The 20,333-nt window shown below is 44.7% G+C and overlaps 1 protein-coding gene across 1 annotated transcript; it reads right to left on the bottom strand.

Moving 5' to 3' along the window:
• Positions 1–555: 555 nt before the first annotated feature.
• On the bottom strand, positions 556–19,278 carry LOC149355111 (uncharacterized). The gene is made up of 7 exons (XM_089576066.1): positions 19,092–19,278; positions 18,957–19,027; positions 15,449–15,709; positions 9,167–9,275; positions 7,855–7,958; positions 2,544–2,730; positions 556–916 (listed from the first exon to the last, which is right to left on the bottom strand). Exons 1-7 carry the CDS (start codon positions 19,276–19,278, stop codon positions 798–800), a joined length of 1,038 nt encoding a protein of 345 aa, XP_089432192.1. The 3' UTR covers positions 556–797.
• Positions 19,279–20,333: the final 1,055 nt, after the last annotated feature.

Raw genomic sequence — 20,333 nt, 5'->3', positions numbered from 1 at the left:
ACTTGGAGACCCTTGAAGTATCAACGCAGTCTGTTGTGACAAAAGACGAATTTGCAGTGTAAAAAAAAAATACTCCTTAGGACAGGACTGCAGAATATTTTGTTGTTTTGGGCATAAGTCTCCCATATTTTTCGACAGGGAATTTCTGATCAAGGAATATGTAAGCTCTAGTCTGCTCTCAAACGCATGCGTACGTAGTGCGATGGAACTAATTATCAGCCAGATCCTTCACTTGACTGCAGTCTTGTGATGGTGGGAAAACCAATGACCTAATACGAGACTCCGTCCAGCAGAACTTAAACCCTCCTAGTAAAAATGGGCTAGCAGCCAACTGGCCAACTACGCTGCCAGGTGCGCAGCTTCTGAGACCGAGCGATTTTCACTTTTCAGTACAGCATCACTGCTGTTATCGTTAGTTTATGTTTGGTTTATTGGGGTTTAAAGTCTCAAAGCGACTCAGGCTATGAGGGACGCCGTAGTGAAGGGCTCCGGATTACATTTCACTGCCGTTATTAAATGTAATGTGATAATATGTGTAAAAGAAGACTCCATGGCTGCAAGAGAAAAAACGCCAATTTTTCCAATATCGTACATATTTATACACAAAAATGATAACTAGATTGCACGTTCATAGGCGTGAGATCGTCATACTACTAAATTAAAATGCAGAACGCCCAAAATTCTACACAATTAGTTCGCAGCTGCTCCATGTTCCTCGATGACGCCCTGAAAACAGCCCTCCGGGCGACTTCTTGTGTGCACACGTTGGAACAGGGCGTCCTTTCAAGTTCCCCTCCCTACTTGTGGTGGCACGTGCTGGTGACGCAAGAAGTCCCCGGGCAGAATCTGCTGTCATCCAGGAAGAGGTTGCAAGCTAGCAGTGTGCGCAGGGAAGGTGCACTGTCCCAGGCACTCCCTGCGAGCAGATATCACATTAGTTGTTCCATCAGCAGTCAAAGCTTATATTCTGATGTCTTGCAAACAACCCATGCCTTGCGTAAAACGAACTGGTGAATTTTCGCCATGGTGCTAACCTCAGCGCAATGATTTTCAATAATGACGTGTACTTTCCTGCACATATTTCTGCTGTGCTGATCCAAAACAAAAAAAAGCGGCCTCTAGAAAGGCTGAACTTCTAAACAACAGCCGTATGGTACTGTTTAACCAAACATGACCAGATCAGAAGAGGAGAGAATACTTGAAGAATTTTCAGACATTTTGACTTCAAGAACACAGATGAGGACCTCCAGTACTTCCCGCATTTGCAAGTGAGACGCAGGGATAACAGCTGTGTAACTTGAAGTGTCAAGAAATCCATACAAAAAATCATAAAACACATAGGGCAGCTGAATAAGCTATACATGGCCTCTATCTGAAGCTGGGCTGCGGATATAACAGCCCTTCGGGCTTCATGGCAGCAATTACCAGTTTCCTTAAATAAACTCAACTCATTTTTTGTGGTAATGGCCTGGAACTAGACATTCTAGTTCGATCTATTTCCAGCAGTGACCCGTTATACCTGCTATGATCACGATGACTACTCCTGAGAATGCCATTCTACTCAACGTAACTCACATCATATGATTAACAAGCGAATGCCTTTTTGTTAAAGTAGTTTTTTAGGACGCCAAGAGTAGTACGCTACGACACTGCTGCAGAATAATGTGGAGGCCGGCGTGCTCTGAAGAGGCATGCGCTGGTGAGAATAATAATGGTAGATAAAACTGTGACCTTGCAACATTTTCAGCGAGAGCTGTAAGAAAGGCAGCCACCAGACTCCCAAGAACACACTAGACCACATGCAGCAACTACAGGCTGGCTGTGCCTCACTAGCAGTGGAAGTTTCAAAACTCCTCTCATTTGAAAAGATATCATCAAAGTTCAAACCAACAGTCAACCCTTCCGCTCACAACACTGTAACCGTAGGCATTGAAGCGCTGAACTTCCAGTGTGCGTGAAAGCAGCCGTCTCGGAACTGTTTGAGAGCCAAGAAAATGTGTTAAGCTAGGGAAATGAACACCTTTGCATGTGTCAACCTGAGAGCCCTTGATTGGTTTACAAATTGTTATTGACTGCAGCAACAGTAGCCCCGAATAGCTGATAAGCTGGGAAGCATTTGTCCACGTGCCTCAAAATTTTGTCGAAGAAGGGACGGGCAGGATGCCTCTTGAAATGCTCTCTAGAGAAATAATTTACCTTTCCTCCAGGGCAAAATAGTGAGCCTGGTAACTGTCGGATGTTCTTCATCCATAAGAACATGCGGTGAAGGTCAGCCTGGACCACGCGGTGCATGCTTCTGGCTGACCTAAACCATGACCACCTACCCACACCCTTCGTGTTACCTCAGTTGTTGCTCCTTTTGAGAAGAGTGGCTATTGGTGCTAGCTGCTATATAGTTTTGCGCGATGAAATGGGGGGACAAAGGTTTGCAAACTGTTAACTGTAGAAGCAACAGCAGCGAAGGAGAAAAAGAATTTCCTCCTCTGTTGACTACCTCTGTTCTTTACTAAAAAAAGCCATGGCATACCAGCTGTTTCACTCACCTGCCATTTTATCCACCTCAAGCGGCACACACTCCGCTGCATGGTGGAACTCATGCATTCTAAGGAGCCGAGGAACTGGTGACGAGCAATCTAATGCCACATTTTGGCGCCCGAGTCCATTGTGTCTTCCGGCTCCTGCAGAGGGTCCTGGATCCACAGCTGCACGGATGTCCTCAATGGTCTCTACCTGCAGTAATGGTCCAGAATGCATTTCACTCCGCAAGCGACAGGAACCGTTCTGACACTTTGTGGTCAAGTGTCAATGTGCGGACAGTGGCAAATGCGACAATATGCGCGGTAAACTAGGCAGGCATTGCACGTTGTCAGCAAAAATTGATGTTCACTCACTCACCACTGAGGCATATCCTCGTGAAAGGTGAATGCAAGCTCATATGTTCATAGTGGAAAATGGAGAGAAGGGCTTTGCAACGCAAAGGCGGGCAAACTGTCAAATGCGTCTGTGCCCCCTTCTTCTACTGACCAAGAAGTTAACATGGCTAATGTCATGCCATGAAGTGTAGGATGTGGCATGAGCTTTGAGGGTGATATGATACGTTCTAAGAACAATAAATATGAGCCAGTCGTATTCTTTATCGCAGGATGTCACTCAGTCAGGTGACGTCGAGTTTCCATTTGCAGAACGTTTTCACTGCCTAGTAACTAGCTAGTAAGTTGTAAGCACTGCCTAGACACCGTTCATGACAAACATCTGCACAATTACCTCACCTACACTTTGAGGGCACTTTACTTCTCCAGGCTGGTCTTCCCCAGGCAAAATTCTTAACCCTGACTGGCAGTATTTTTACGGACTAACTACATGCAACAGTACCAGAAAACACGCATAGATTTGCTTTCATCATGCGTCATTGAAACTTTTTCGCACCGTTAAGAGGGATCCGCTATCCTTGAGTCACATTTCGAGGCTTCTATCTGAATGAAATTTTCCTGACTCGAAAATGATTGCTTAGGATACTGACACTCACTCAGTTTGCTGTACAGCTGCAACGAAAAAAGATTAGCACAAGTGACTCATGACCGGCGCAGAAAAATTGAGACGCGGTGCTGTTGCAGCTGTATGCGTGGATAGCCAGAGTGCCTGGCACATTCCACTTTCCAAATGGGGGTGGCTGACAGAAAGCAGCCCATCTGAAAGCTTCCATTTTAAATGATAGCTTGTGCGCTGCTTATCGGTAGAATTAAGCGCCAACGTTGGTGTGCACATGACTCCATTTCTTTATTTTTGCTGGCGTTGTGAGCAGCGGTATTTTTTTATCGAAGTTTTCCCTCAAAGTCATTGTTTGCTGGACAATAGACTGTCAATGGCTGTCAGCACTAGCGAAGATAAATGACATCATACATGAACTTGCACTTTCCAGACATGAGTTTAGTTTTTGGCAACAAATGAACGCAGCAGTTTAAACTCGCAATTTTCTCTTTATTGACCAATTTCCTCGACATTTTAGCATAGCATGAAAATAAAAAAGGTGTAAAATGAATTGACAACTGTCAAATTATGAGAAGCTCTTCCAAGCTAGTGGATTAGTGACGGGCAAATGCTCCACCAGCCTCCACGACATTGCGTGCTCGCCAAATTTGTCAATAAAGGAAATTTGGAAATTTGTCAATAAAGAGAAAATTGCGAGTTGAAACTGCTGCGTTCATTTGTTGCCAAAAGTAAATTCATGTCTGGAATGCGCAAGTTCATGTAAGATGCCATTTATCTTCGCTAGCGCTGACAGCCATTGACAGTCTATTGTCCAGCAAATAATGACTTTGAGGGAAAACTTCGATAAAGAAAATACCGCTGCTCACAATGACAGCTAAAAAAAATAAAGAAATGGAGTCATGTGCACACCAACATTGGCGCTTGATTTTACCGATAAGCAGCGCACAAGCTATCATTTAAAATGGAAGCTTTAGGATGGGCTGCTTTCTGTCGGCCACCCCCACTTTGGAAAGTGGAATGTGCAAGGCACTCTCACTATATGCGCACACGGCTACAATAGCGCCGCGTGCCGCAATTTTTTCGTTCCGGTCGTGATTCACTTGTGCCGTTCTTTTTCTGTTGCAGCTGTACCTCTTCAAAGCCTTGAGTGTAACTCGATAGTGTTGGAGCGGAATTTTCACAGCTAGGACATTTTCCTAGCTCAGTTTTGTGGCTGTGCACGCGTGCTTCATGTGGTCTAGCGTTATAGTTTGTGGGGACGCCTTCGTCCCCTGCGTTCACTTTCCCGCATTGCACCCCACTGTTGTTAGCTGCCCCCGAAAAGCACTCCTCTCGGTTCGGTTACTTTTAACTAACAAGGGAGGGCGCTCGCGTCGCAGCGACACCAGCGCCACGGATGGCGTTTTGCTGCGCGCGCGCGATGGATAGCTGGCTCTCTTCTCCCTGGGCCCGGGAAGCGTGTTGGACGTTCACGCGCAAAGCTTCGCTCTTCGTCGGTGGGCGACCTCGTGTGGAAACGTGTTCCCCTCAGCTCGTCCCGTCCGGCCTCGGAGTTATTCCCTTTGCCCTAGCGTGGGCAAACGTTCGCTCGTAGCCGTGCTGGTGAGTCGGACATCCTAGATTCCTCAGTGTATTTTGTTGCAAGCTGGCGTTATTGTTGTTATAGCAATAAATGCCTTGTTTGTGTCAGCCAGTGTGTCGCTCCTTTGTTCCCGCAGAGCAAGGCCCGCCGTGGTCAGCGTGCGCTCGGTAGCGTTCGCGACCACGGGGTGGGGTCTGCGCGGCTTTGAACTATGTCAGCCGCGGTTAAGCGGGGAGAACGTGTTTATCTCCCCCAATTTAAACCCCACAAGTTATAGCCTAAAAAAAATTTTGTTACCACAAAAAAGAGTGTATAGTGGCAATAAAATTATTTCCGTCAAAAAGCATGTGCAAGTGCTCGAGGCTTTGCGAATTGCTTGAGCTGCATTTGAGAACATACAAGTCATCGTGAGAAAGTCTTTCCAGGTGCACTGCTGACGACGGATGATTGTGAAGCAGACAAGAAGAAACATCTTTAAAGGGTCAGTCTACTGAATTTTATCGGCCATATTTTCTTTGCGGCAACCGATAGCTCTTTACTCAAATTACCGTTTAGCCAGGTGTGGTGCCAAGAAGTGCGGTAGAACATTTTAAAACAGAATTTATTGATGTGGGAACACATCTGTATGAGATGGTAGTCTCATCTGGCAACCATCTATATTTCTGCCGCGCGGCGACAAACATGGCGGCGCCCGTCGAAGCTGGACCTCTCGCTTCGGACTGAATTCTTGTTGTTGCTGCCTTTTTCAATGCTTTTACTGGTCATAAATGGGGCGCCGGTCTTTCGCTTCGTGTCATCTAGCCTATAAGAAAACATATAAGTGCTAAATTTGCTTTATTTTAATAATTATAGTGACGATTCTGCCGCTTCTAGGCTTGAGTGGTGAGTCGGTTTGTTTACAGCAATGTTTCCCGTCCTGACAACCAGATGGGGCCACTATAGGCTGAGTTTATTTTTGCGTCTCTGCTAGCATACGCTGAACTAAAAGTGGGAATGTGCCTGCGTTTAGCGTACGTATAACAAGAAATAATCATATGAGTTACAGAAAAAGCGAGCGGTATGCCTTCTACAGTTTACTAGAACAAAACGTACGTTTCTGTGACATTGGGGCATACTAACGGTACGTAGTATATTCACTTATGCTTCTAAAAAAAAAAGGCTACCACCTGCTTGAACAAAATGAACGTTTGGGGTTGTCACCATGCATTTTTACGCGACTTTTAATGCCGAAATAAAATATAAATTCCTGCCTAAACCAGGAGCAGTTCCCTCGTTATTGATGTTATCGGGTGCCAACTACCAGAATATGCCATTATTTATACACTCATCTCGGTGAGTAGACTGACCCTTTAAAACAAGGAACGCTGGGCAAATGGTGAAACTTGCTGAAGTGAACAGCAGAGGCAGCTGCTCTCGCCTATGCCTTTTAAAGATAAATCAACGAAACCTAATACGATCTCTCAAACGTTCGTAGTGCCCCTCGTTAAAGACTAAAGTGAGTTTTTTTGAAGCAGCAGGTGTATTTTTAGGTCATTATTTGTAAGGAAATAACTCACCGTCGGCAATATTTCTTCACTAAACGATCTCTGCAGAAGTTTCTTCTGTGAAGCACGCATAACTTCTTTCTCATACGCATTGCTGGCGAGGCATGAAGTGTCGCAATCGTCACAGGTATCAATCTGTCTCGCAGATGTCTCATTGTAAAATTGATATCTCATGGATGTTTAAATTAAACATTATCTTAGGCTCTTTACTTATCACAATCCACTTCTTCATTTGAACTCCCTCACTACCCATGGATACCAACTAACACTCAGTTTGCCGAGAAAAAGGGAAACTCGAAGCGGCACAGAAAACAAACATGACTTCTTTGGCCTATTTCAAGCAAAAGTGAACTTGAATGAATCCCCTCAACTACCTGACTTGACGTTGTTCATTCACCCTTTCAAGGTGGCGGCTCAACGTAGAGTTCACGAACCATGCTTGATGATTATTCAAGACCAAGAAAAATGCCTGTGCTTTGATTGGTGCAAGCCATGTAATTTTGTCTCGACCAAAATTTGAATTACATGATATGTCACTTCTTTTCACTAAGACGTCAGGTACACAGCAAAAAATTTGTTAAGGCTGTAGAAAACTTATTCAGAGACTGCCAAGAGTCTACTTGGATCAAGCTCATGCACTAAACATGAGCCATGAGTTATAGGTGGTAGTCTACATTTTATCACTGACATTCATACCAACCAGTCCGAATATCAGTACAGAAAACAAGCCAAAGTGCAACCGTAATAGCCTAACAGGCATCAATGTGCATCAATTTTCCAGGCAGAACGGGCTGTAAAGAAGTAAAAAGCTTCCTTCAGACGCGTCATATTTAAGCCTCAGGAATTGATCAAAACCCTAATAATCAGCCACTTTTTTTAAGCGACCAGTTGCTGGGTTAGCTGAAAGAGACACTAAGAAATTTTTACAGAGGAAGATTTTAAGCTATGTGCAAGCAGTAAGAAGTGAAGGGCGAGGCGTTCCTGGAGAAAAATGACGTCACTGAGCCTTATGGTCAGGTTACGCAAACACATCTAGCACACTCTCGCCCTCACATCCTCATCATTGGCATTGCTAAATCAGTTGTATGCTCTTTTGCATCACTGCTGGTAAAACATTATGATAAACCTCTGTTAGGTGCGACGGGCTTCTGGATCAATACGACTTCCCCCAGTAGTTGGTTCATTTGAGGGCTGAATTTAGACTGCGCTAAAGTGACGAAGACTCAGGAAAGAACACACCTTGAGATGATAGTCCACCATTTTTCTGGCGTCTTCCCAACCCGCATTGCATGGGCACCGAGGGACGGGAACGAGCGCATATTGCGATGCTCTCCGATCCCGGCCTAAAATAATTTGAGTGCAGGTGGTGTCAGAAAATTTCTTCTTGGGTGTGTTAGCTTTTGCTTGCTGTTTATTGCATTAGTGCCCTCAGAGAAAAGCATTTTTTCATCTTCTGAGTACCTTGAGCTCGTACAGCACTCACCTCGCAGAATGTTTAAGCAAAAAGGAAAATGATGCTCTAAAATCGTTAATTTTGTCTGTTTTGATTGCACTTAACTGTGTACTTTCAACTTTCCTTCAAGGCAATACAAACTCTAAGACTTCAGTAACCAACTGCAGGCTTCACAGCTGCCCAACGTGCTAGCCAATGACTGGTTACGCTTTACACGTCATAGCCATGCATCTAAACCACAGAAGAGAGATGCTCAAAAGGCTACTTAAATCCCAACGCTTCATTCTTCCCCTTTCCCACACCTCAGTCATCGCGAACTGGGTGATGTAAGGCAACCACAGATTAACTCCCTGCCTTATGACCTTTCACACAAGCACATACTGCACCACCTGGCCACCTCCGGTGTTAGGTATGTGATGCCTAGCCACAGAATGGGCATACACACCGTTCCTGTCCACTAGCTGCCCTGTAACTGCATTACATCCCAAGGAAATTCCTTAGCCCCCCCTGTAACTGCATTACATCCCAAAGAAATTCCTACCCACCGTAATCCCACGTGCTGTATTTTCCGAAAAGCTATAATTCCCCCTCCTAAAGGTGCAGTTTGCCCATAACTATGGACACTCCTCGAGCCATACATCACCTACCTGTAGGGCAACCATCACGCGGTGCCAAACTGCAGCATCAACCAACTAACATTCAAAAGCAACCCAGAAGTGAAACGCACAATAAAGGCTGCTTCCTCTCTCTTTTATCAGCTGCCGTAAACGAGCTCTAGGCTTCAACACCATCAGCCCAAAATGAGCATTTGTGAAGCATATCAAGAAATGAATTTTTTTTGATGAGCTAAATTTACTTTGACAGCAATTGTAAAAAACCTGGAAGTTTATCAGCAGCAACACATTAGAAGCTGATGCATGATATGTGACCAGTGGTTTACACACATTCCTGATAAGTTGAAAACCAGAGTGGTGGTAGGGATGAGCAAGCCAGGAAAGTCAACAGGGTAGACAACGTGCTCTCGAATATGCCAGCTTTGGAAGTGGCAGGCAGAGGGTGCGTAGTGTCTCTGTCTGCCTTGAAGAGCGTGGATCGTACCTGGGCCAGAGCTCTGCAGATGCTGCACCTCCTGTCGGTGGGCGGGAGCCACTGGAGCCTGCCTCCTCCAACACGTGGGGCTCACCTCGCTCTGTGTGTCCCTGGGGCCCTGTACATAAAGGGCACGTGTGTTGGGTGCGGTAAAGCTTTGAACTTTAGGCACACAGTGACAGGCACCGAAGGAGGCTGCTTCGTAGTCGTCTACCCTCAAGAGGTGCACCTGAGCATCAGAATGAATTCAGGAAAAAAAAACACCGATGAGACTGGACAAGTGCAAACACAGTGTAGCTTTAAGAAGTGCGGTTGAGGTGACTCGAAACCTGTCCTTTTGAGATGAAGTCACATTTAGATGCAGTGCCGACTATGAGTGAAAAAATACCCTCGGTCCTACAGAAATGCGACGTCGTTTATTTTTGTCAATGATCTCAGGTGCTGTAGCCAAACTAACCATGCTTTGGAGCCTCTAATGGATGCTAATTAACGTGTGCAGGGGGGTTACCTTGATAACACTGGATTATTTTCACATCTTACTGACTGTATTTCACTTTTGAGTTTCTTCAGCACAATTACCACCCCTTCAAAACCTGGATATTAAATTAAAACCTTCACTGCAACCACAGAGAAAAATTTTTAAGCCCATTTCTGTGGGACTGAGTTGTCTGAATGTGGAAATGCTTCTTGCCCATCACTGAAATACTGCGACATGCCGAAGGGCCATGGCATGAGTTTTTTAGCGCCCAGCTTCGTGCATGGCTCTTACTGCGATCGCGGACACTTGCGGTCAAGTTTCAACAGCTGTAGTCGCTATCAGTTTTTGCGAGTGGCCACAACTTTCTGCTGTTCTTGCATCGTGTACACTTGTAACTTAGAATAAAAGTGTAATTTATTTCAGCTCTAAAACTCACACTTTTATCGATTCTCCAGCTATTTTAAAGTTACTTTTGTATCGTAAAAACAGGTTTCAAGAAATAAGCAGAAGTTATGAACCTCTTCGCATCTACTGACCATCAGCATTACTGATTCAGTTTCATTAAGGCAGTTTGAGCATCTTTGGTAATTTTCGCTCTCGCCTTACATGCCTTATATAGGTATACACGTTAGAATTGTAGACACAAGGAAGTGGCCGCTACAGTAATCAGTGATCATTGATTATTCCATGGTTCTTTGGAACTGAGCCGGTTGGTACCTCAGCTCAGCTGCTGACCCCAAAGATGCGGGTTCGATCCCGGCCACGGCGGTCGAATTTCGACTGAGGCAAAATTCTAGATACTCGTGTGCTGTGCTATGTCAGTGCACGCTAAAGAACCCCGGGTGGTCGAAATTTCCAGAACCCTTCACTACGGTGTCTCTCATAGCCTCAGTAGCTTTGGGATGTTAAAACCCCATAAACCAAACGAACCTAAAATAACGCAAAACGCTGTGAAGAAGCAGCACAATGCTAACAATATCTCTACCGACATGAAGGTCATATGAAGGAAAACAAAAAAAAAACAAAAAAAGATAAAAATGGCTATTGATTTAACATGATCTGCTGGGCTGGCCGGATGCCATCGATATATATCAGCAGTGTGAACACAATCAGGAAAAAGATGCCAATAGTACAGAGCCCTGAACTTCCAACTTTATTTGAAGAAACTGAAACTCGCACTTATATACACACCATGTCAAATGCCCATCGTGGGGAATAACCAAGGTAACATGACTGTCAGAGTGCGTGAACGGGCTGAATGGCAGCACCAGGCGAGCCTCCATAGGGAACATCTGCAGCCAAGGGTGTTCGCATCACTGCCAATGCCAACAGGAACAAGGAAATGGCATGAGGCTGTGGCGCAAGCCAACCGGATGACAAAGTGCCGCCAAAGAAGAAAAAGAGTGGAGATCCCGTCCACCTCGTGGGAGGTGTCAGGAGTGTCCCAGAGGAGGTCCAGCGTTTCCTTAGTCTTGGACCCAAGTTCGCTGTGGAGTCTAGGAGGACAGTACCGGAAATGTTGACCATGGTCAGGCAAGTTTCTTGCCTCGCCCCAGCGGCATTACTGATTTAGTTTCATTAAGGCCGTCCTCCCGAAACGCATTTTCATGTCAACAGCCACGGAATCAGTTCAAATAAATTCTGTAAAACCAGGACGTCCGAATCAAATCTAAGATGTAATGCAAAGAAGCTATGCCAAGCGCTGAATTCGGAGAACCTGTCACATACAATACAAGCAAAAAAGACTGCCTGTCTGGAAATGCTTTTACTGAGTAAACGCACAAGACTGGATATCCTTTGCGTGTGATTGTGTCTGAAAAGTTGGCCCGGCAGAAAGAAGCTGGCAAGTTTCTTTCAGGCTGACAAGCGGTGTTCAGTCATTGGCTCCTTTCCTGTAGTAAACACTGAAGAAGTTTTCAGGTTCTTGCATGAGAACAGAAGAAAGACGTTCAATGGCTTCTCCATTTATACAAAACACCTGTTTTATTCCTTTCCCCCGGATGCCCTCATAGAATGCGTTCATGACATCATCAATAGACACGGTTTGGTGGCCTTCCGAAATGAGCGTGGCGTATATGCTGACAGCCTCATTGAGTTGCTAGGCGTTTACCTAAAATAGACAGTAAGTGAGTTGAATGGTTCGAGATTCATTCAAAAGCAAGGCTCATGTACAGGCTCATGCACTGCCCCCATTTTGAACGACATTTTTCTGGCTATGCACGACATATCCTTGAGGGACCAGATGGAGAATTCAAGCATTCTCAGAATTTTCCGGTTCGTAGACGACTTCTTGGTTCTCTTAAATTGCGACACTGATGCATTTCAAACAGAAGCAACTCAAGTTCTCCACGTTCTTCCAAATACTATATCACCTCTTGAAGTTACCTATGAATTACCTGAACAAAATTCTATGCCTACAGTTGAAGGTTTTTCTCGGACAGAACCACGTGTGCTGGTTGTTTGAACCAAGTGCCAATAAGCCCATCCTGTCCTACAATTCAGCCGACACAAAACTGGTAAAAGGGAACATTGTAAAACCAACTCTTAAGAACGCTCTCACAAAATCTTGTGAACACAATTTTTCGGACAATTTTCCAAACCAAGTGTTGAGGCTGATGCAGTCAGGGTACCCACAATCTCTCCTTTCATCTGTAGCAAAAAAAAAGTCCTGAAATGTGTGAAGCATGAAAGTGAAGCCCCAGAGATAACGCAACCGTGGAACAAAAGGGTTGCTGTTTTGCCGCACCTGCACAAAATATCACATAATCTGAAGAAAATTGGCAGAAAAGCTGCCGTAGATGTAGTCTTTTCAGCCCCGCTGCACCTGTCGAGCCTGTGCAACAAAGTTAACCAAAATAAAAAAGTAACAGTAGCTGTGCAGTCAGGCATCGCGACCGTTTTGTGCCTTTTGAGGAGGGCGTTGTATATTCCATTCTTTAACCTGCGGAAAGGCGCACATAGGCCAAACAGGAAAATGATTAAATGAAAGTCTAATGGAACACAAGAATGATTTATCTGGGGTGCCATTGAGAAATTTTCCCACCCACTGCCAGGGATGTGACAGACAAAAGAAATGCATCCCTCATTTTAAGAAAGCAACCATCCGGAAGGAACATAAAATCCATTGACATGGGAAATCGTTGAAGCTGCCTACATCTCACGGCTTACGGAAGGTTGCGTAAGCACCCTATCTATCTCACTTTCTGAAAACCTCACATGTTGCTCTTCCTTATCCTTATACTCATCTTTATACTGCATTTTGTTTTTTACTGTTTTCTCACCTTCTCACGTTTCTAGCAAAATCGCGCCCTTAACTCTGTTTCTTTTTCATCTTTTATATTTTTTTGGCATTTTAAAACATTTAACCCTATTTTTTTTCATTCTTTTTTCACATGTAATTTGTCTTTTATTACATAGAATTCATTGTCTAGTGTGCTTTTAGCAATGATGCTCCTCTCGTTATCTTTAGATGCCCTGGACAACGTATGATTCCCAGTACGTTTGCGCGCTCTTACTGTAACGTGATTACTGCCCATGGTGGGCGTTTGACCTGGTGTGCATATAAGAGCGGCTTTCAGTTTCTTGAAATAAAGTTGGAAGTTGAGCGCTGTGTCCTATCTGCATGTTTCTCCTGACTGTGTTCGCGCTGCTGATACATAAGGCTATTGCTGCGTCCTAAACCTTCTAGTAACGTCTAGCATCGAATATTGAGTGCTTGACGCTGACATTACCAACTGCTCCTTTAGCTCTCTACTACCCGTTTCTCACTGTGGCAAATAGTGAGTCAGTAGCACATGGCACTAGGTATTTTTGCCTAATCAAGGTGGGTTAGAGACCCATTGCCCACGATTTTTACTCTGATGAGACCACGGGAAAGCTTGTACCCATTGTATCACCGGTGAGCACACTGCAACACTAGGGATCGAACTCCGCACCTCCTGTATGCGAGGAGGTCACTCAAACCACTGCAGGCCATAGTTTAATGCAGTTGCTTGACTATATATTGAAGCAAAACCAGGGCACCTTTGCGCAACCGTGTGCCATAGGCGCTGGAATCAGCGTGTGTTGTGTCAATACTGGCTGGCACAGGGCGGTGACAAATTGATGTGGTATACACGAGGATAGTCTACAAGTGGCTACAATTTATCATGGCCTTCATATAATGACATCACACTAAATATGTTAAGGAAATGCATTCTGATTTCCAATTCGATGTGTCTAGTCCTCGTCAACAGTAGAGGTGCCTGGAGAAAACTGACGTCACCGGGTTCTATGATCTAGTCATGTGAACGCATCTCGTACTCTCTTGACCTCACATCACCTTTGGCACTGCTTGGTCAGTTGTATGCCCTTTTGCGTCACTGCAGATATAACTGCCTAAAAAACCTCTGCTAGGTGAGGCGGGCTTTTGGATCAATTTACACTTCTCACGATGGTTCATTTGAGTGCACAGTTTCAACTGCGCTAAAGTGATGAAGACTAAGAAAAGAACATATTTTAACAGGGTAGCCGGCAGCCCATACCGCAGTCATTTTTATGGCGCCTTCCAAACCTGCACTGCTGGGGCACCGAGGGGTGGGAATGTGGGCATATCACGATGCTCTTCAATTACGACTGAAAATCATTTGGATCGGGTGGTGTCGGGAAGTCTCCTCTAGCGTGTTTTAGCTTTTTGCTTTGCCTTTCTTGCGTTAGTGCCTAGGAAACACAGCCTTCTTTTATGTTCTGAGTACCTTGAGCCCATACAGCAGCGCACACCTCGAAAACTGTTTGAAGTGAAGTGGAAAATGATACTCTAAAATCGTTAATTTTGCCTGTTTTGATTGCACTTAACTGTGTATTTTCGACTTTTCTTCAGGGCAATACAAACTATAAGACTTCAGTAACCAGCTGCAGGCTTCACAGCTGCCTAATGCGCTAGCCAATGACCGGTTACGCTTTCCACACCATAGCTATGCACCTAAACCACAGAAGAGAGGTGCTCAAAAGGCTACTTAACTCCCACCGCTTCATTCCACTTCCTACACCTCAGTCATTGTGAATTGGGTGATATAAGACAAGCACAGATTAACTCCCTGCCTTATGACCTCTCACACGAGCACATACTGCACCACCTGGCCGCCTCCGGTGTTAGGTATATGTGACGCCTAGCCACAGAATGCGCATATATACCGTTCCTGTCCCCTAGCCGCCCTGTAACTGCATTACATCCCAAGGAAATTTCTATTTACCGTGATCCCATGCGCTCTATTCTCCGAAAAGCTAAAATGCACCTTCCTCTTGGTGCACTTCACATATTACTATGGAGGCTCCTCGTGGCCTGCATCACCTACTTCTAGTCTTATATCAGCTGCCGCAAATGAGCTCTGTTTCAACACCATCAGCTCAAAATGAGCATTTGGGAAGCATATCAACAAATCAGTACTTTTTTTTAGGCAAATTTACCTGGACAGTCATCGTAAAAACGTAGAAGTTTATCAGCAGCAACACACTGGAAGTTGTTACATGATATGTGTTGCAATACTATTTATATGGTCCATTTCATTTCGATAGATTTTCAGAGGCAAGATCTTTGGGCGAAGTGAAAAATATGGCTTCATTCTGTTTAAGTTAGGCATCTGAATATGACTCATTTCGAAAAATAAACTAATAAAATATAACATTATGATTTCAGGTGGTCTATTTAAGAGAATGCAAAGAGTGAAAACAGGCCTCAATTGCACCCCAGGCCTCGTTCGAGCAAAACACTCAAGCCGAGTTGCCCGGACCTCTTTGTGAAGCAACTCGGCCTGACCAGTGGTTTACACACATACCTGATAAGTCGAGAACCAGAGTGCCAGTAGGGACAACCAAGCCAGGAAAGTCAACAGGGTAGACAACGTGCTCTCGAATATGCCAGCGTTGGAAGTGGCTGGAAGTCTGTGCGTACTATTTTTGTGTGCCTCAAAGAGCATGGGTCGCACCTGGGCCAGAGCTCTGCGGACGCTGCACCTCCTGTCGGCGGGTGGAATCCACTGGAGCCGGCCTCCTCTGGCACACGTGGGGCTCACCTCTCTCTGTGTGTCCACAGGGCCCTGTATATAAAGGACGCGTATGTTGGGTGCGGTAAAGCCTTGAACTTTAGGCACACAGAGACAGGTACCGAAGAAGGCTTCTTTGTATTCGTCTACCCTCAACAGGTGTGCCTGAGCATCAGAACGAATTCAGGAAAAAAATAGCAATTAGGCTGGGCAAGTACAAACACAGTGTAGCTTTGAGAAGTGCGGTTGAGGTGACTCGAAACCTGTGTTTTTGAGATGAAGTCACATTTAGATGCAGTGCCGATTATTAGTGGACAAAGACCCTCAGCCCTAAAGAAATGCAACGCCCTGGAAATGGATCTGTTACAGCTAATGTGACATCGCATATTTTAAGCAATGTTCTCAGATGATGTAGTGAAACTGACCATGAAATGGTGTCTCTAATGTATGCTAATTAATGCGTGCAGGGGGGTATCTTGATAACGCTGTATTATTTTCACATCTTGTAGATTGTATTTTACTTTCAAGTTTCTGTAGCACAGTTTCCACCCTTTCAAAGATAAATATTAAATTAAATACTTCATAGCAACCACAAACAAAATTTTATCTGCCCGTTTCTGTGGGACTGAGTTGTCTTAATGGGGAAATACATCTTGCCCACCATTGAAATAGCGCGACATGCCAAAGGATCGCAACACTACTTTTTGAACGACAAGCTCCATGCACTGCTCTCACTGCGAACGCGGACACTTGCGCTCAATTTCTGCAGCTGTAGTCGCTATCAGTCGCCGAGCAGCCACAATTTTCTGCAGTTTCTGCATCGTGTACACTTGTACCTGAGAATAAAGCTATCATTTATTTCCAGTTTATTTTTGCCTTAATAGCTCAGAACAGAAACTTTCATCAATTTTTCAGTTGTTTAATAGTTACTTTAGTATCCTTAGGAACAGCTTCCAAAAATAACCAGAACTTACGTAATTCTTCGCAGCTACCGACCATCAACATTACTGATTCAGTCTCATTATAGCAACTTGCGTATTTATGCCAATTTTCGTCCTCACCTTACATACCATGTATAGGTATATGCTCGCGAGAACTGTCGACGCAAGGAATTGGCCACTTCAGTGATTAGTGATCGTTGATTATTCTATGGTTCTTTGGAATTCAGCTGGTTTATACATATCAAGTGAGGCGACAGCTCAAAAATAGCACAGAATGCAGAGAAGTAACAAGTAGGACAAAGCTAGCGATATCCCTACCGACATAAAGGGCATATAAAGGAAACACGAAAAAACCAAAGGATACAAAAGGCTATTGGTGCCTCTTAAACCCTCTAGTAGCATCTAAGATCCATTATTGATTGCTTGACGCTGAGATTAGCAACTGCTCCTTTAGCTAATACCCGTCTCTGTGACAAATAGAGAGTGCGTGGCAAATGGGAATTGTACCCAGGTATGTGCCGTCTTAACGGTCTCACACAAAAGCCATTCAAATTCGGCGTATTTTCGTGGCTTCAAATGTCTTGCATTTGAAAATGTCTTAGCATTTTTAAAATCATTTATTTTGTTATGTTGTGCTATCAGCGGCGACGTCAGCGGAGGACATGGAATTGATTTCTGCCATGTGAGGTCTTCTACGAACCCTAATAATCAGACAAAATTAATGTTTCAAGGATCATTAAGGAAATTAAGGATCATGGTCCTCTTGAATGAGCAGTAGTTTGTGAACATTCTATTTAGCTTACATGGTGAGCTCCTTAAATTAAAGAAGTCATTCGCTTAGAAATGACGATGATGGTAGATATTAATTGCGCAAGGGAAACTTTGGTCAAGGAGCGGATTGGTACTAGGTATTTTCGCCTGACTGAGGTGGATTAGAGGCCCATTTCCCAAGAATTTTACTCTGATCAGGCCAGGGGAAAGCTTGTACCCATTGTATCACCGGCGAGCAACCTGCTGGACTAGGGATCGAACTTCGCACCTCCCGTATGCAAGGAGGTCACTCGAACCACTACAGGCCACCGTTTAATGCACTTGCTCAACTATACAATGAAGCAAAACCAGGGCACCTTCGCACAACTGTGCACCACAGGGGCTGGAATCAGCGTGCCTTGTGTCAATACTGGCTGGCAAAGAGCGGTGACACACTGTGGTACACGGGGTTAGTCTGCAATTGGCTACAATTTGTCTTGGCCTTAGTATGATGACATCATGCTAAATCTGTTTAGTAAATGCATTCTGATTTTCAATTGGATGTGTTTTGTCCTCATCAACTGGCAGAAATGTGAATAAGATGAATTGCGTGTCTCTTCTCATGAATTGAAATGGCACTGCTCTACAGAGCTGTTATGTTCATGAAGGAAAGTCAGTGATGGAGGACACCCAATATCTTTATTTGCACTTCATTAACGGATCAAGTCATCATGGCCTTAATGACATAAGTGATGCAGTCAGGCTGTTGCCCATGATATCGAAAAATTTCATCCCCACATTTTATACCAGGTGTTTCAGCGAGCACTTAAGAAAATACAGAAAAAAAAGGGGAAAAAAAACTGCGAGCCAGGCCAGACATCAGTTGCTTTAAAAGTCATACTATTTAGATGGCCAATGATCTAACATTTTCAATTTTTCTGTTTAATTCACACAGTCTGCTCGTTACTATCATTGGCAACTTCGTAGTTGCAGATAAGGCATGTCATCAGTTTGGAAACGAAGAAAAAGCCATTTTCTATGCCACAGAGCCCGAAGAAAGCCGGTGGTTGTTTCCACACAAAACAAGCTGAATGCCTGAGGTTTGCAGAAAGTTGAGTGCAAACGCAACATCCGCTGGTAGCTACCAGGTTTTTAAAGTGCTCTCTGAAACACCAGCAATATTCGGGCTACCAAATAATGGATTACCTTTCTTCTCTACAGCTTCCAGCTTTTCAATTTAATTTCCTTTCACCCCGTCCCTTCCTTTCCAAAGCAACTTGCACTGGCTGCCTCACCGGAGGGTGCGACACGATGAGGTGGTGTGGGACTTAAGAGAGACTAGAACAGAACTTAACCGGGGCGTGGGGGGGGGGGGGGGGGGGGTGTGAAAATATTCCTTGTTGTCCATCTGAAACTACATGGCAATGCCTCTTCTGTCAAAGAAAAAATGCCTGCTAAAGAAGCAAGGCGTATTACAATCTCCCATTCACTAGGCACCACCGTAGCTTTATTCTGCTTACGTATAGACTTTCCCCTTTCGCATAGGTTCGCAGATGTAATCTGGGCTTGCACAGTTTGCGAGCCAAAGGTACATAGTAGTTGTCACTCACCTGCTTTGCGACGTCGGCGAAGGTGGGCCTTGAGCATCGACAGAGGAGAGGCGGGCATGCGTGCGTCCTGGCTTTTCAAGTAGCTGCAAGAACCCACGGGTGCTACCGGCTGAAACAGGTCGGTTTTGCACTCACAGGCTGTTACGGAGCCGTGTTGCATCCCCATCGGTTGGAGGTGGTCGTCGGCATATGGCATTGCCAGCAGCTGCTGCTCCCTGCCGCCTACGTACAGCTCGTGGTTGGTTTCGGCATGGCACACCACGATGAGGCAGCCATCCCCATCGTGTCCAGCACCCTCCGTTCGGGCATACTCCATGCCCATGTTGGTTTAGGAATGGGTCAACGGATTGCTTCGAGACCAATAATCTTCGTCTTCCTTTCTTGCGGGGGCAGGTCATGCATAAGAACGATGACAATCAGGCAGAGCACACCATGACATTTTGAATGGGACGTTCTGGCATCTTCGTTTAAAAAACGAAACATACAAAGGAAGCCCCGAGGCCCTTTTGTTTACTCATTCTTGGATCCCCCGATTTGCAACCAAAAATTCCCTAGATTTCCCTAGATACGAAAAATAGTGTTCAGTTGTGAAAAAATATATATTTATGCGTAGTTCAGTAGCAAGTTTTATCATGCAGCTACCCTATTACCAGACGTTGGTAAGCAAATTAGCTGTAATTTTGAAATGAAGGATCTAAAATGAAGAACTTCTAAATGAAGCTACAAGATAAACCTTAGTGCTGTTTGGAAATTACGAATTAAAGGCTCTATATTGTGTTTTTTTCACTCTATGCAAGATAGTAAACGTGCATCGGCATGTAGAATTAACTGAATTTTTTCCCCTCATGTTGTGTCGGTTTCAACTTCAGCTGAAGGATTCCACGTACAAAATGCCTGTAGGTCACTTGAGGAGTGTACGGAAACTGCGATATAAAAGCTTCTTGTTCCTTAGCTGCGACTGCTCTAGAGGGTGGCTGATGTAAAATTTTGAGTCAGTTAAAACAATGAAGCAGTGATTGTTACAGCTTTTGTGAGCCTCATGTGACCTCAACTCAGTTTTCGTCGAGGTGGGACTGGGAATTATGGTTTATGATTTTGGAGGGTCTAACATCCCAAAGTGACCCAGGCTATGAGGGATGAAATAGTGAAGGCTCTGGAAATTTTGACCACTTGGGGTTCTTTAACATGCACTCACATCGCACAGTACATGGGCCTCTAGAATTTTGCCTCCACTGAAAATCGACTGCCGAGGCCGGGATAGATGCTTCATCTTTCGGGTCAGCAGCTGAGCGCCATAACAATTGAGCCACCTCGGCGGGTGAACTGGGAATTGTTCCCCTACTTAGACTCGCTAAGATTTCCAACACGGCACTCCTT

Source organism: Amblyomma mixtum, chromosome 3 (genome assembly GCF_055824585.1).
Source record: "Amblyomma mixtum isolate Tamu chromosome 3, ASM5582458v1, whole genome shotgun sequence".
Lineage (NCBI taxonomy): Eukaryota > Metazoa > Arthropoda > Arachnida > Ixodida > Ixodidae > Amblyomma > Amblyomma mixtum.
Note: the sequence above shows the minus strand (reverse complement) of the source record. Positions and strands in the feature narration are given on the sequence as shown.